At 45.9% G+C, this 13,549-nt stretch overlaps 1 protein-coding gene across 11 annotated transcripts in view; it reads right to left on the bottom strand.

The window, feature by feature from the left end:
• Nucleotides 1–13,549, bottom strand: part of DNAH9 (dynein axonemal heavy chain 9) — a 319,325-nt gene that overhangs the window by 18,923 nt on the left and 286,853 nt on the right. For all 11 annotated transcript variants that reach the window (XR_011423085.1, XR_011423083.1, XR_011423082.1 and 8 more), the window contains one exon: nucleotides 7,941–8,123. Coding sequence is in view for 8 of the 11 variants with exons in the window: in XM_070226560.1 (XP_070082661.1) it covers nucleotides 7,941–8,123 (183 nt within the window). In the remaining 3 variants the exon portion in view is untranslated. The remainder of the gene's footprint in view (nucleotides 1–7,940; nucleotides 8,124–13,549) is intronic.

Below are 13,549 nucleotides of genomic sequence, written 5' to 3'. Positions count from 1 at the left end.
AAGTGATAAAGAAGGCACAGCATGGCAAAGGCACGGACATAACATGTTGGTGCCCACAAAGCCTGGGCAGAACCAAAAGCGTGTGCGTTGGTGGAACCACTGGGCCCATATTGGTCAGACTGATACAGCAACTTCTATACGGGAGGCAGTGCAGACTGAGACAGACCCTGCCATGGACTGAATTGTGTCTCACCAGAGTTTGTACGTTGAAGCCCTAACCAGTGTGCCAGTGTTGAAGGTTGGGACTTTAAGGAGGTAATTAACCCTGCAGTTTCCACATACAGATGCTTTAGGCCTAGCATGTTAGTGTCTGATAGGACACAGTGGGCCCTGTGCAGCCATTGATGCGCAAGTGAACTCAAATGATGAAATTAAACATCAGTTGCTCAGTCACATTAGCTACTTTTCCTGTGCGCAATAGCACACATGCCCTATTAGTGCAGATAGGGGACATTCCCATCATCCCAGGAAGTTCCATTGGATCAGCACCGGTCTAAATAGAAAGGCTTAGTTTTCTGTTTGGTAATGGAAACTGTCATATGTGTGTTGTTTCCAGGGTTATGTTAAGAATCCTATATGTGGCCTTTTTAATAAAACGTGTTTATGGGCATATAATAAATAGTACATGCTTGCTTGCCAAACTGCGGTTAAGAAGATATGTAGATAAATCAAGACTCGTTACAAAAAAATTAAGTCCAAAAGACTTAAAAAAAAGATGCAGGCCATATTTATTTTTCCCTTTAAGTAAAAATTTTAAGAAGTTTTCAGCGGCCAATTTACTTACATGATTATAAAATGGTTTCATAAACAATACACCAAAGTACATGTGCTTCTCCACACCATTGTTTGGGTTTTGTTAAATCTGGGTGTGGCCCTGGAAGTATGTTGTACACTTGAATGTCATCTGCCGTGTGAGCTGACAGGGAGTAAAGGTGCCCCGTCCTGGAGTCATCCCATAACATGACCTGGCAGAAGAGGGTCAGCGGTACCAGAAAAAGTGGGATGGAAATGTCCCAGTCTTTTGGCATATCCTCTGAGGGCCATGGCACAGTAAGACAAATAGAGAGAAGCTCTGGACTCTGCCAGCCGCTGTCCTTTGCTTGTAAAGAGAAGGCCTTTGCTTCCTGGCTATCTCCCCTGGCTAATTCAACCACTTACTCCACGTGACCATGCCTCATACGGGGATGTGCCACTTCTGAAAACAGTGAAGTCTCGCCAACCTCGATTTCTCGGAATTTTCTTGTAAGAAGAAATCATGTGCTTAAGATTAAAATATATGCAGTAGAGGATGTTTAGGGCAATGAAACTACTCTGTAAGACACTATAATGGTGGGTACATGTCATTATGCATCTGTCCAAATCCACAGAGTGTACACCACCCAGAGAGAACCCTAATGCAAACTGTGGACTTTGGGTGGCTACAATGAGTCAGTGTGGCTTCATCAGTTGTAACAAATGGACCGCTCTGGTGGGGGATGTTGATAGTGGGGAGGCTGTGTGTGGAGGGGGGCGGGGGTATACTGGAACTTTCTGTACCTTCTGCTCAATTTTTATATGAACTAAAATTGCTCTAAAAATAAAATCTGATAATAAAACATATATATGCAATACTTAATTTTTAACACCCTTCAGGAATCTAAAATCATTTTTTATAGCAGAGGAACATAAAATGCGTAACTTGGCTTTCTTAAACATTTCTCACGTCTGCTTGTAATATGATTATAACTTATTCTGACAACGATTTTGCATTCACTAATTGAATGTGCAAGTGATGGAGCCTTAAAGAATGTACTGTCTCTTAGGTTTTGACACTATGAGAGTGAAGCAGGAACAATTTAGGAAATGAAGAAATCATTAACGTTGTAGCTAGGTTTCTGAACTAAGATATTCCCATGACCTTGAGTGGAAGTAGAAGTGATTCATTTTCAGAGAAGGGGCTGAGAAGAAACAAATCTAGACTCAAGACAGCACTTCCTGAAAGGTATTCAGAAAAGATTAGTGTCCTAAGATGCAGCTGGGTTGGTGGAGGCTGGGGTGGGCAGACGGGAAGTTTCTGTGGCCAAGCTCTGGGTAAGCAGGCCCTGCTTGCAGACTCAAGCTGTGTTACAGCGGAGAAACCTCCTTCCGTTTGCTCAAGCCTGAGTTTCTCAAACCCCTCCTGCCTGGATCCCATGTAACCAATCAACATGTGCACTTATTCTGCGTCCCGTGTAACCAATCAACATGTGCACTGATTCTGCGTCCCGTGTAACCAATCAACATGTGCACTGAATCTGCGTCCCGTGTAACCAATCAACATGTGCACTGAATCTGCGTCCCGTGTAACCAATCAACATGTGTACTTATTCTGCTTCCCGTGTAACCAATCAACATGTGCACTGATTCTGCGTCCCGTGTAACCAATCAACATGTGCACTGATTCTGCGTCCCGTGTAACCAATCAACATGTGCACTGATTCTGCGTCCCGTGTAACCAATCAACATGTGCACTTAGTCTGCGTCCCGTGTAACCAATCAACATGTGCACTGATTCTGCGTCCCGTGTAACCAATCAACATGTGCACTGATTCTGCGTCCCGTGTAACCAATCAACATGTGCACTTAGTCTGCGTCCCGTGTAACCAATCAACATGTGCACTGATTCTGCGTCCCGTGTAACCAATCAACATGTGCACTGATTCTGCGTCCCGTGTAACCAATCAACATGTGCACTTAGTCTGCGTCCCGTGTAACCAATCAACATGTGCACTGATTCTGCGTCCCGTGTAACCAATCAACATGTGCACTTAGTCTGCGTCCCGTGTAACCAATCAACATGTGCACTGATTCTGCGTCCCGTGTAACCAATCAACATGTGCACTGATTCTGCGTCCCGTGTAACCAATCAACATGTGCACTTAGTCTGCGTCCCGTGTAACCAATCAACATGTGCACTGATTCTGCGTCCCGTGTAACCAATCAACATGTGCACTGATTCTGCGTCCCGTGTAACCAATCAACATGTGCACTGATTCTGCGTCCCGTGTAACCAATCAACGTGCACTGATTCTGCGTCCCGTGCAACCAATCAACACGTGCACTGATACTGCGTCCCGTGTAACCAATCAACATGTGCACTTATTTGCTCGCAGGTCAAGAGTCAACACAAAGAAAACTTACAAAGAAAACTTACAAAGAAAACACAGAATCCTTTTCTTAAGAAAATGTCGCATTTCAGGGTCCTGTGACTTGCCTGCTCCATATCAGCATTGCAGGGAAATCTGAGAGAACTAAAGGCTGGGGGGTACCTTATGGTGTCTATGAGGGCTGTCTGGCTGTGACCTTGACCACTCTATTCATCCCTGTAAATAGATGCTTTCATAACCTTTCTTTGATATAGTATAGAATAAAACCTTATTTTTCCTGTAGGCCTTCATTGCTTTAATTCAATGAGCTGTTAAAAGCGCAGATTCACAGTCTCCAGTCCAAACCTAGGGATGCCAGCCTCTGAGGAGGGCCAGGAAGGTCCATTTGGAAAGGGCACTTCTGGGGCATCCGAAGCAGCTGGTGCTCTGGGCTCGCAGGCACGCAGCCCGCACTCAATCCAAGGCGTTAGTGACACCCACATACTCCCTCCTCCAGGGGCTGCGGGCTGCACCCTGTCCTGTGGGTCACCTGTCTACTTTTCACTCCCTATGAAGATGGCCTCTGCACCCAGCTCTCATGTGTATGAAAAACGGGAGGGGAAGAGTTGGGAAGGGAAGGGGGAATGCTATGGGTTCTGTCCCCTCCAGGCTGGCTTCCAGACTGAGGGGCCAGCAGCTCATCTGGGTGTTCTGATAGAGTGCGGGAAGACCAAAGGCAGATGGGGGGGGGGCAGCTGTCCGGTGGGGGGCTGACTGTTGGTCATTAGAGGGCCAAAGCAAGGCACCCCCTCACAGACTTGCGCTGTCAACACACGATGGCTCAGAGTAAAGAGCCAGAGCAGTGCAGCTGGCGGGACTTGAAGGCTGAACATCTTTCACATATTCAGAAACAAATTTTATCAAGCAGCCACTGACAGCATAGGAACAAAAATGTCTGATGCCATCAAACATTTGAATAATAAAAAACAGTTCCTAGGGGCTGGCCGGGTGGCACAGGGGTTAAGTTTGCACGTTCTGCTTCTCGGTGGCCTGGGGTTCGCTGGTTTGGATCCTGGGTGCAGACATGGCACCGCTTGGTAAAAGCCATGCTGTGGTAGGTGTCCCACATATAAAGGAGAGGAAAATGGGCACGGATGTTAGCTCAGGGCCAGTCTTCTTCAGCAGAAAGAGGAGGATTGGCAGTAGTTAGCTCAGGGCTAATCTTCCTCAAAAAAAAAAAAAAGTTCCCAGCCCTGCCCAGATTCTAGGCTGGCTGTGGCTCCATCGAGGAGAACACTGCCCGAATGAAATAGAGCACAAGCCACGAATGGAGCCACATGTGTAATTTTAAATTTCTAGTAGCCACATTTAAAAAAGTAAAAAGAAACAGATGAACTTATATTTTATTTAACTTGATATATTTAAAATGTCAAATATCATTTCAATATCTAATCAACATGAAAATTATTAATAGGATATTTTACTTTTTTGGTCTTCTGTCTTTGAAGTCTAGTGTTTAATTTACACTTACAGCACATCTCAATCTGGACTAGCCTCATTTCAACTGCTAACCTGTCATTAGTGGCTACTCAATTGGATAATACAAGTCTGAGAATTTAGCTTCTCATGTAGTTTTCCTACATAGGCAGAGAATTTTCTGGGCAGGCTGCCATCAGTAGGTGGCCCTTTGAAAGTTATACCTAGTTGTTATTGTAAAGGAATAAATTGGCCTTTGGGAGTTTTGTACATCAGGCTTTTGTGTGTTTGGTTGGTGAGAGTCAGTACCTCTGACTAACCAGCTCTGGGATACTACGGGACCTGGTTCTTCATTGTGTAAGGCTGAGAGGTAGAAGTTTGACTGGTGAATCCCAGGGGAATTCCTGTCTGTGGGAACATGGCTGTGGCCAGCTGACCTTCCCTGCCCATGTCTGTGTGCTGTAGGCTTTGAGCTCCCACCGTTCTGGGGGCTTAGTGTACCTCTCAGTTCAGCTAATACTTTTTTGGGTAGCATTATGGTTTCCCATCCAGTCAGTTATGAATGATCACAAGTAAAAATCTCTTTATCACAGATGCTAAGAATATTGGCCTAATGACTTCAAAAGTTAGACATTTTTCAGCTTTGCTGCCCAGTCTGAGCAGAGCATTTGGGTTCACCTGTTTGCTGTGCTGGGTAGCCCCACCTAAAACACTCCCAGAACTTTAAAGTGACTGTTAAGGAGAAGGAAAGGAAAGGACAAGAAGGAAAACCTCCATCAGAGTTCCTCTTCCTCCCCACTGCCTGCCAGTCATGCTTTCCCACCAGCATTCCGTGGGGAGCGTGGCGCCGAGTGCTTCCTCACGGCTCCATTTATCAGACCCTGTCCAGGGGGCCCTCGCATCTCCTCACATGCCAGGCTGTCCTGTGAACCCCCTATTGAAGTCACTCCCTTCTGCTGTTTCCTCTCCTACTCCCCTTTCTTGCCACCTCCACTTTCTCTCTTCCCTAGACCTCAACACTTTCCCTTCTCTGAACTCTGCTGCCGTCCCCTCGCACCTTCATTTTTCCAGGGACACATTTGTCTTTTTCTTCTACCTGCTTGCCTTAGCACTCCGCTTCACAAACTTGACTCATCACAAGAATTACCTGGCTGCTGGTTAAAAATACAGGTTTCCTGACCCCACCCCAGAGGTTGGTAGGCCTGGAGGGTGGAGGCGGGAATAAGTATTGTGATAAATCCCCCAGAGCGTTTGAGGACCTGTCCTAGCGTGACTGGGTCTTCATGACGGCAGTTTTTCATGGGCATTGCTCTAACCATCCAGCTCGCAGAGGGATGGGGAGAAAAAGGCAGCACGCAGTTGTGCTGACTGCTTCTGGGCCGTTGTTCCGTCGCCGCCTTTGGAGGTTCACTGCATCCCTCTTACTCGCCGGAGTGGACCCTTTGCTCTGGCCGAAGCAGGGGAACTCTTAGAGCAGGCTCAGGCTGCCTCTGCTGGAACCTCTGGAAGACTCTTCTCCTGGTCCCCACCTGCAGTAGCCCCACCCTTCCTCCAAAGACCCCTTGAGGCCTCTTCTCCTCCGGGACCTTCCTGATCCCACATCCTTGCTTCTTCCTTTCTTCTCCCACACCTTTCTATGTGGCACTTCATTATTTCTGCCTTGGGTTATAATCAGTTTGTGTGCTTGTTTTCCTCCAAGCCTGTCTCTGGAGGGGAAGGCTCCCCTTTCAGTCTCTTATGCATCCTCCAGCACGGAGGGCCGAGACTTGCCCAAAGAAGTCATCAATCAGCAGTGCTCAAACTAGACTGAAAAAAAGACAAGCCTCCCCCCGACCTCCCTTCATCCTTGGCCAGGCGTGCTCTGTGATTCGTAATGCCAAGCCACCGCAGAGGCTCTGGGAAGAAAAACGAGCGAATAAATTGGAAGCTGAATGGGTAAATAGACTGCACCAAATTGCATGAATTCAATAAGCTAAGTTTGAAACAAACCTACTCCGGATAATTACTAATATATACCTGTGCACCATAGGAACGGAGCTGCATAATGTGACAGGCGAAGTCCTTATTTACATCTGAGATTGTTCCATGAAGTTTTGATTTCCTTTGATTACAAGCTGGTATGTAATTTGGAAACATTACCAAACACTGTCAGTCTTCAGCATCCCTTTCTCCTTATTTCCCTCCATCCATGTTGAGGGGAGAAGAGAAATTAACAGATTAAAAGACCCCCACTAACCTAGATTTTGCATCTGTTTCACAGTTTCTATGCAACTACGTGGGAAGAAACCCACGATTGTTTTCCTGTGCACACGTGACCGTGGCTGTAGAACCTGAGAGCCGGACACGAGGGCGGCAGGCAGCACACCACGCCCCTGGGCTGCCAGGGCTTGGCTGAGCTTTCACGGTCAGCTACGAACTGGGTTCTCAGGCTTCCTCTGTCTGGGGTCACAATTCCTTAAATAAATGTGTCACTGCAACTGACAGCACTCCACTTCCTCACCTCCTAAAAGGCAGCAGGCCATCCCACTTACCTGTCATCCAGGTGAAGGGTAATAATGGCGCTTCTCTCTTAGGCTCTGTGCTGGGCACTCGACATAATCATCTTTCAGTCGATGAAGCGGACTCGTTTAAGTAATTGGTGGTAGAAAAAGTAGAATCTTTCATTGCTCAAGAGAAACCTCAAAGCTTGTGCAGTATCTTGGATGTTTCAGACAACCTTGAGGTTGTAAAAGATTAAAATTCTTTCCTTTGCCCTGATGGGATGATGATAATACTGACAGCTAATGGTTTAGGGGTACCTACCATGTGTCAGCATTGCTGTAACTATTCTACGGAAATCAGTTTATTTAATCCTTCCAAAAGCCCCGTGAAGTAGGACCATGATCGCTGTTTTACAGGAGAAGAACCTGAGACACAGTGAGGGTTAAGTCACTTGAAGGCCACACAGTGAGGAAATGGAGGAGCTGGGAGTTGATCCCGGCAGTCTAGTTCTAGAAGCCGTACTTTTCTCTAGCTCACTCTTTTGCCTCCCATGAAAGAAACTTAACCCATGTCAGTGGAAGACACCAGCTTGTCAGGACTTTCTCTCTTGGTCCTCTGAGAGTAGCCTCTGGGGGCAGCTCATGGGCCGTGCAGTCGCTCCTCGTTCTCTCATTTCAGCACAGCTCCAGGCTTTAGAGCCATGTATCTTAGCCCCCTGCAGCCGGCCAGACTCCGGTTTCTGGGAGGGACAGCTTCTTGGTCATTCAGATTGCTGTAGGACAACTGCTCTCCAGCTCTCAGGTCCCTCAGTGTCCCTCTGTCCCCAAGGGGTCCAGCTGTGTCCTTTGGCAGTACCCCTCCCCCCAAGACCTCACCCACCTTTAAGCCAAGGTCCAGCTCCCTCAGTGAGCGCTGGATCTCTCTGGTGAGGATGTTCATCCGCTCACACTCCTGGAAGGCAACCACGATGTAGGGTGTGCGCTCCTCCACTTTGGCCATCAGCTCTGAGATGTTAAACTCGTCTGTCACTCGCTCCAGTATTTCTTCCAGGACAGCCTTGACCTGTCACACGAGAGGAAACACAGGGTTAAGAAGAGGTTCTAATTATCCAGAAGGATTCTTTTCCCCGGCAATATGGCACTGAAGATGCCAGCCATTCATCACTTCACCATACTCTTGCCCACTTGCTTATGTCAAGTGGGTCAGGGATTGAGGACCGACCATAGATGGCCTCTCCCTAGGCTGGCCAGCTCCTTGTGACTTGTGTGAGCAGCTTTAAAAGATGAATGCAGAAGCCTTTCCAGGAACTGGGAGTTGGAAAAACCCAGGAACTGACCTAGTTAGCTGTGGAAATCAAACTAGAGAGGCACAGGATAGACTTGGCCAAGGGTGGTCATTCTGGGCCACGTAAAGCTGCAGCGATGAGCAGCAGTGAGGAATATGTGTATATATATATATACTCTCTTCTGAGTTTCCATGAGCCTGTACTGTGGTTTCTGTCCTTGGTCATGGAAGAAGCATCCTCATCTATCATGCGAACCTCCTCCCTCACCCCATGATGCCTTTACCACACAAACTGTCAGCTAATTAGACCAGGGGAGCTAAAACAACCAGGGTCTCCTGCTGGAAATTGGAATCGAGGCAGCGAGATACCGGGTTATTTTGGGGTAAGCACTCCAAGGCTGTCTGCCATTTTGAGTAAACGAACAAGCCCAGGAGGTCTATCAGCAGATAAAGAAAAATGAAACCAGTGCAAACATAATAGAACATGTGGCCAGCAGAAGGATGGAGGGAGGGAGGGAGAAAGGGAGCCTGCGAGAGAGCGCCAGCCCTTCCTGGATCGTGAGAGCTGAGCTCCAGCCACAATGGATGGTTGTTTTTCTGTCTGCTCATCTCTTTTCCCTTCTTCTGGTAACAGGTTCCTATCTCCTTTTGTGAAATTACCTCTTCTCCATGTTTTGGGGGTACAGTCATTGGACCTAGCCCTCCCTTGACCCAAATTAGACCAATCAGATGGTCTTTCCCAGTGCAATGACAATTTGAATCTCGAGCCTAGGATTCAAGGACAGAAAGTGGCTGGAGCCACTGCCAGGATGGAAGTGTGCTGAAAGGACTGTCCACTCTTCTTTTTCCCTGAGACCCTAAAGCCGCTGTGGTTTCTATCCTTTCTTAGGTTGATTCCTTTGAGATAGTGAGCTATTTCTTGCCTATTTCAGCAAAAATGTTTTCTGTTGCTTGCAACCAAAGAGCCCTGACTGAGGTAATCCAGTTCTGTTATGCGTCACCCATGTGAATTTAAGCAAGTCACTTAGGCCTCAATTTTTCCATCTATAAGAATTTCTAAGGACATCTTTCTCCACCTGCTCCCTCTCCCCCACTCCCAGGGCTGATGCGAAGATCAAATCAAAGGAGTTGATGAATGTGGCAGCCTCTGAAAGCTATAAAGAACTATATAAATGTACGAGATTATTAATATTCACTTTGCCTTGTATTGTTAACAGACAATACATTCTCTAGGAAAAGAGCTGATGTTAGAAAAAAAGAAAGTAAAAGCTCATCACCCTGTCACAAATGGATCTCTGGTGCTGTCATAGCAAAACCTGGAATGGAATTTTAATAGTACCTGAAAGGAGCTGCTGGGGTAGAGGACAAATGGCTAAAATTATATTACATTCTGTCTCTGAAGCTGAATTTGAAGAGACAGCCCTACCTCAGTGAGCTGCCATGTGGACATTATTCACAAAGAGATGATGAGATAGTGTGGAGGCATTGTTCCAAAACATGTTGAACGTGGGGAAACAGAGTTCTACTCTGTCACTGATCAGGCTGGAGGATTTGGAGACCCGGCCCGACGAGGCAGGACTGCTAGGAAAGGGAGCAGATCCACAGACATCCAAGACCCTCTTTTGCTCAGAAAACTCCAAAGACCCCTTCATGTGGGAGGAGTGGATTCCAAGGGATGTGGTCTACTTTATTTTTATATGCAAACACCTCTGCTTTTTTAAAATTTTGGGGAAAGCAATAAGTGCTTAGCATAAAATCCAAATATTATGGATACTTATGATATTAGAAGTAAAATCCTCCCACAATCTTGCCTCTTCCCTCAAAGGGGGAAAAACAATGTTAACTGTTAATTTGGGGGGTTTATAATTCTGCAGATGTCCTTCAATGCATATAACTCTACCCATCCATCATCCATCCATGTATCTATCATGTCTATCTATCTTCCTTTCTGCCTTCCTCCCCACCCCACCCCCACTTTCTCTTTCTTTCTATTTATCACTAATGGAATCATATGACACATAGCTTTTCTGGCTTGCTTTCTTTTCACCTTATGATAAATCTTGGACACCTTCCCTTGCTAGTACATGTGGATTTGCCTTCTTCTTTTTAACAGTATATGTTATTTCACTGTTTTGGCATACCATAATTTAATACGTCATTACCCTATTGGTGGCTATTTGGTCTGTTTACCGTTTCTACTACTTAAAACAATCTTGCCATAAATAAATATGTATGTCATAAAATCTGTGCACTTTTGAATTTTTCCACTGGCTGAATTCCTAGAAATAGAATTATGAGTAAAAAATATGAACATTTTTAATTTTAGTAGCTGTTGTCAAATTGTCCTACAATTTAAACCTCTACCAGCAGAGATGACAATGCCTGTTTTCTTATGCCCACACCACTGGATGTTATCACATTTTAAAATCCTTACCATTAGGTGAAAAATGATATTTCACTTAGCTTCACTTGTGAGCGACGTTGAGAATATTTTACTATTTTTATTGGCCATTTGTATTACTACGTGAATTCCTTTGGTGGTCTTCTTTCCCTTCCTCTCTTCTCCTCTCTCTTTTCATTGGTAAGAAGTCTGTGTGTGTTAGCAGAATCTGCCCAGAACCAGATAGGTTCTCCTGGTTTGTCTTTGACTTTGCTCATGGTGTTTTTGCTTTGCAGATGTTTTACATATTTTAAGCCATCAAATTTGTCAATCTTTTTCTTTATAGATTCTGAATTGCTTTTCTTTTAAGGTTTTATAATGCCTTCCTCTTTGTAAGATCATAAAAGCCTTCACCCAACTTTTATTTCAGTACTCTTTCATTTAAATATTTTAGCTATCTGAAATAGACTTTGGTATAAGGAGTTAGGGAACCTGCTTCACTTTTCTCCAAATGAGCCAGTCGTTCAACACTGAGGCAATCCAGTAGTCAAGGGCAAATGAGAGAGACGACTACCTCACCACCAAGGAAGCAGGAAGGGTGGACGTCACACCGGAGGCCAGCGTGATGGGCCGAATCACGTCCCCCCTAAATTCATATGTTCAAGTCCTAACCCCTAGACCCTTAGAATGTGACTGCATTTGGAGAGAGGGTCTTTAAAGAGGTGACTGAGTTAAAATGAAGCTGTTAGGGTGGGCCCTAATCCAATCTCACTGGTGTCCTTACAGGAAGAGGAAATTTGGACACACGGAGAGAGATGACAGAGGTATGTGAGCATAGAGGAAAGGCCTCGTAAGGACACAGTGAGAAGATGGCCATCTACAAGCCAAGGAGAGAGGCCTCAGAAGAAGCCAACTATGCCGACACCCTGATCTCGGACTTCCAGTTTGCAGAACTGTGAGAAAATAAACTTTTGTTGTTCAAGACACCTAGTCTGTGGTACTTTGTATGGCAGCCTAGCAAACTAACCCCATGATTAGTGGCAGATCCATCTGCCCAAGAGAGGCATTTGGGGCCATGCAGGAGTTCTGGCTCAGGTCATCAAACAAGCCCATGGTGCGCCCTAGAAAGAAAACCCAAGCTTGGGTTGAAGACTGTGGTAGATTGCTGATGTCTCTCCCCCCGACCCTACTCCTGACTTTTCTCTCTCTTTCCTAGGCACATGGCAGCCCAGCTATGCACTAAATTTCCCAAGTTCTCTTCCATATAGATGTAAACATGTCGGTAGACTTGGGCCGATCGTTCATGAGCGTATGTGGAATGTGCAACCTCCGGGTCATTTCCGACTTAACAACACAACACTCCATCTGCTTTGGCTCTTTGCCGCTCCTCTTGAGCTGTTCTGTGGATGTGGAGGAACAGAGCTCATGAGAACATGTGAGCTATATGAGAAACAGCCTATCATGGATGGTCCAAATCTACTGACATGTCTGCATCTATATGAAAGAGAAATTGGGAAGTTTAGCGCATAGCTGGGCTGCCATGTGCCCAGGAAGGAGAAACAAAAGCTGAGGGGGGTGGGGAAGTGGGGGAGGAGACACAAGCAGTCTACCAGGTACTAGTCTGAGGGCAGAGGTATAGCACAACTGACACACACACAATAGCCTGCACACCTGTTGCTTCTTGTACAGTGTGATGCATAGCAAGTGACCACGGTTCATTCATTTCTGCAACGCATACACAAACACACACACACACAAAATTTCTTGAGTTGGACAAAGGGGATAAGGAAATGACAAGAACTAGAAGCTTCTTTGAACCCCACCTGAAGCATCCTAAATCTATTACTTGTGTAGTCCCAGCCTTTTTCGTTTTTAGAGCCAGGAATGTTTTTCATTCTAAGTGGTTTGGATTCTGAGCAACATAAAATTTCTTCTTTTCCTTTTGCTCTCAAATTACATCCTATGCATCAAATAGTGGGACAGGCTGAGAGATGTGATTTGGAGCAGCTTTCTCAAAGTATGCTCACCCGCATCAAAATCACTAGGGTGCAAATTCCTGGGCCTGACCCTAGACCCCAGAATCAGAATTTCACGCTCCCTAGCTCACTCAGAGGCACGATGCAATCTGAGAACTGCTATTTTGATGACACCACTCCATACCTTTAAACAAAAGTCCAGCTCCTTTAGTGTCAGTTTGGTTTCCTAAAATCCATCCCTGGAGCCTACAGCTTGATGACCACCCAGGGTTCCTAAGCCTTAATCTTCCAAGCGTATTCCTTGTAAAGCCAGTGGAATCTCCATGGAGGAATTAAAGGAATCCAGGCAGGACTGTGGGGTGGAGGTGGGAGAAGGAGGTACGTCTCTTGGAAGCTGAATTAGCTCGTCCTGGGAAAAGTTTCACTGTGGTGCCCATTCCTTTTCTGCCCTCTGCTACGCCCACACCAGGAACACAGCCTTCAGATTGCCTCTGGTTGTTCTAAAACCCATACCTCATCCTCGCCTGCCTTTGCACCCATAATTTCCCTCCACCTTCCTGAAAATTCAGGAAGTCCTGTGTTTGGTATCACGTCACTGAGTGTTAGAAGACTCTGATTAAATGTCATTCATACAAAGAGAAGAAGGCATTTTGTCTTAAAGGAGTGAGCATCATTACTTACTTTGCCATAGAGTCATGAAGTCATCTCAAGATTCCCAAACCACCATTGTTTGGCGCTGCCCTTTTATTTGGTTTGGCAGACAAACTGAATAAAACTGCCTTCAAGTGGACTAGGAAAGCAAACTGCCAAACCCATGGCAGGGACTTCCTATGATTTAACCCGATGGC

The sequence above is a fragment of the Equus caballus genome, chromosome 11 (genome assembly GCF_041296265.1).
Source record: "Equus caballus isolate H_3958 breed thoroughbred chromosome 11, TB-T2T, whole genome shotgun sequence".
Classification (NCBI taxonomy): domain Eukaryota; kingdom Metazoa; phylum Chordata; class Mammalia; order Perissodactyla; family Equidae; genus Equus; species Equus caballus.
This window is presented reverse-complemented; position numbering and strand designations above follow the sequence as displayed.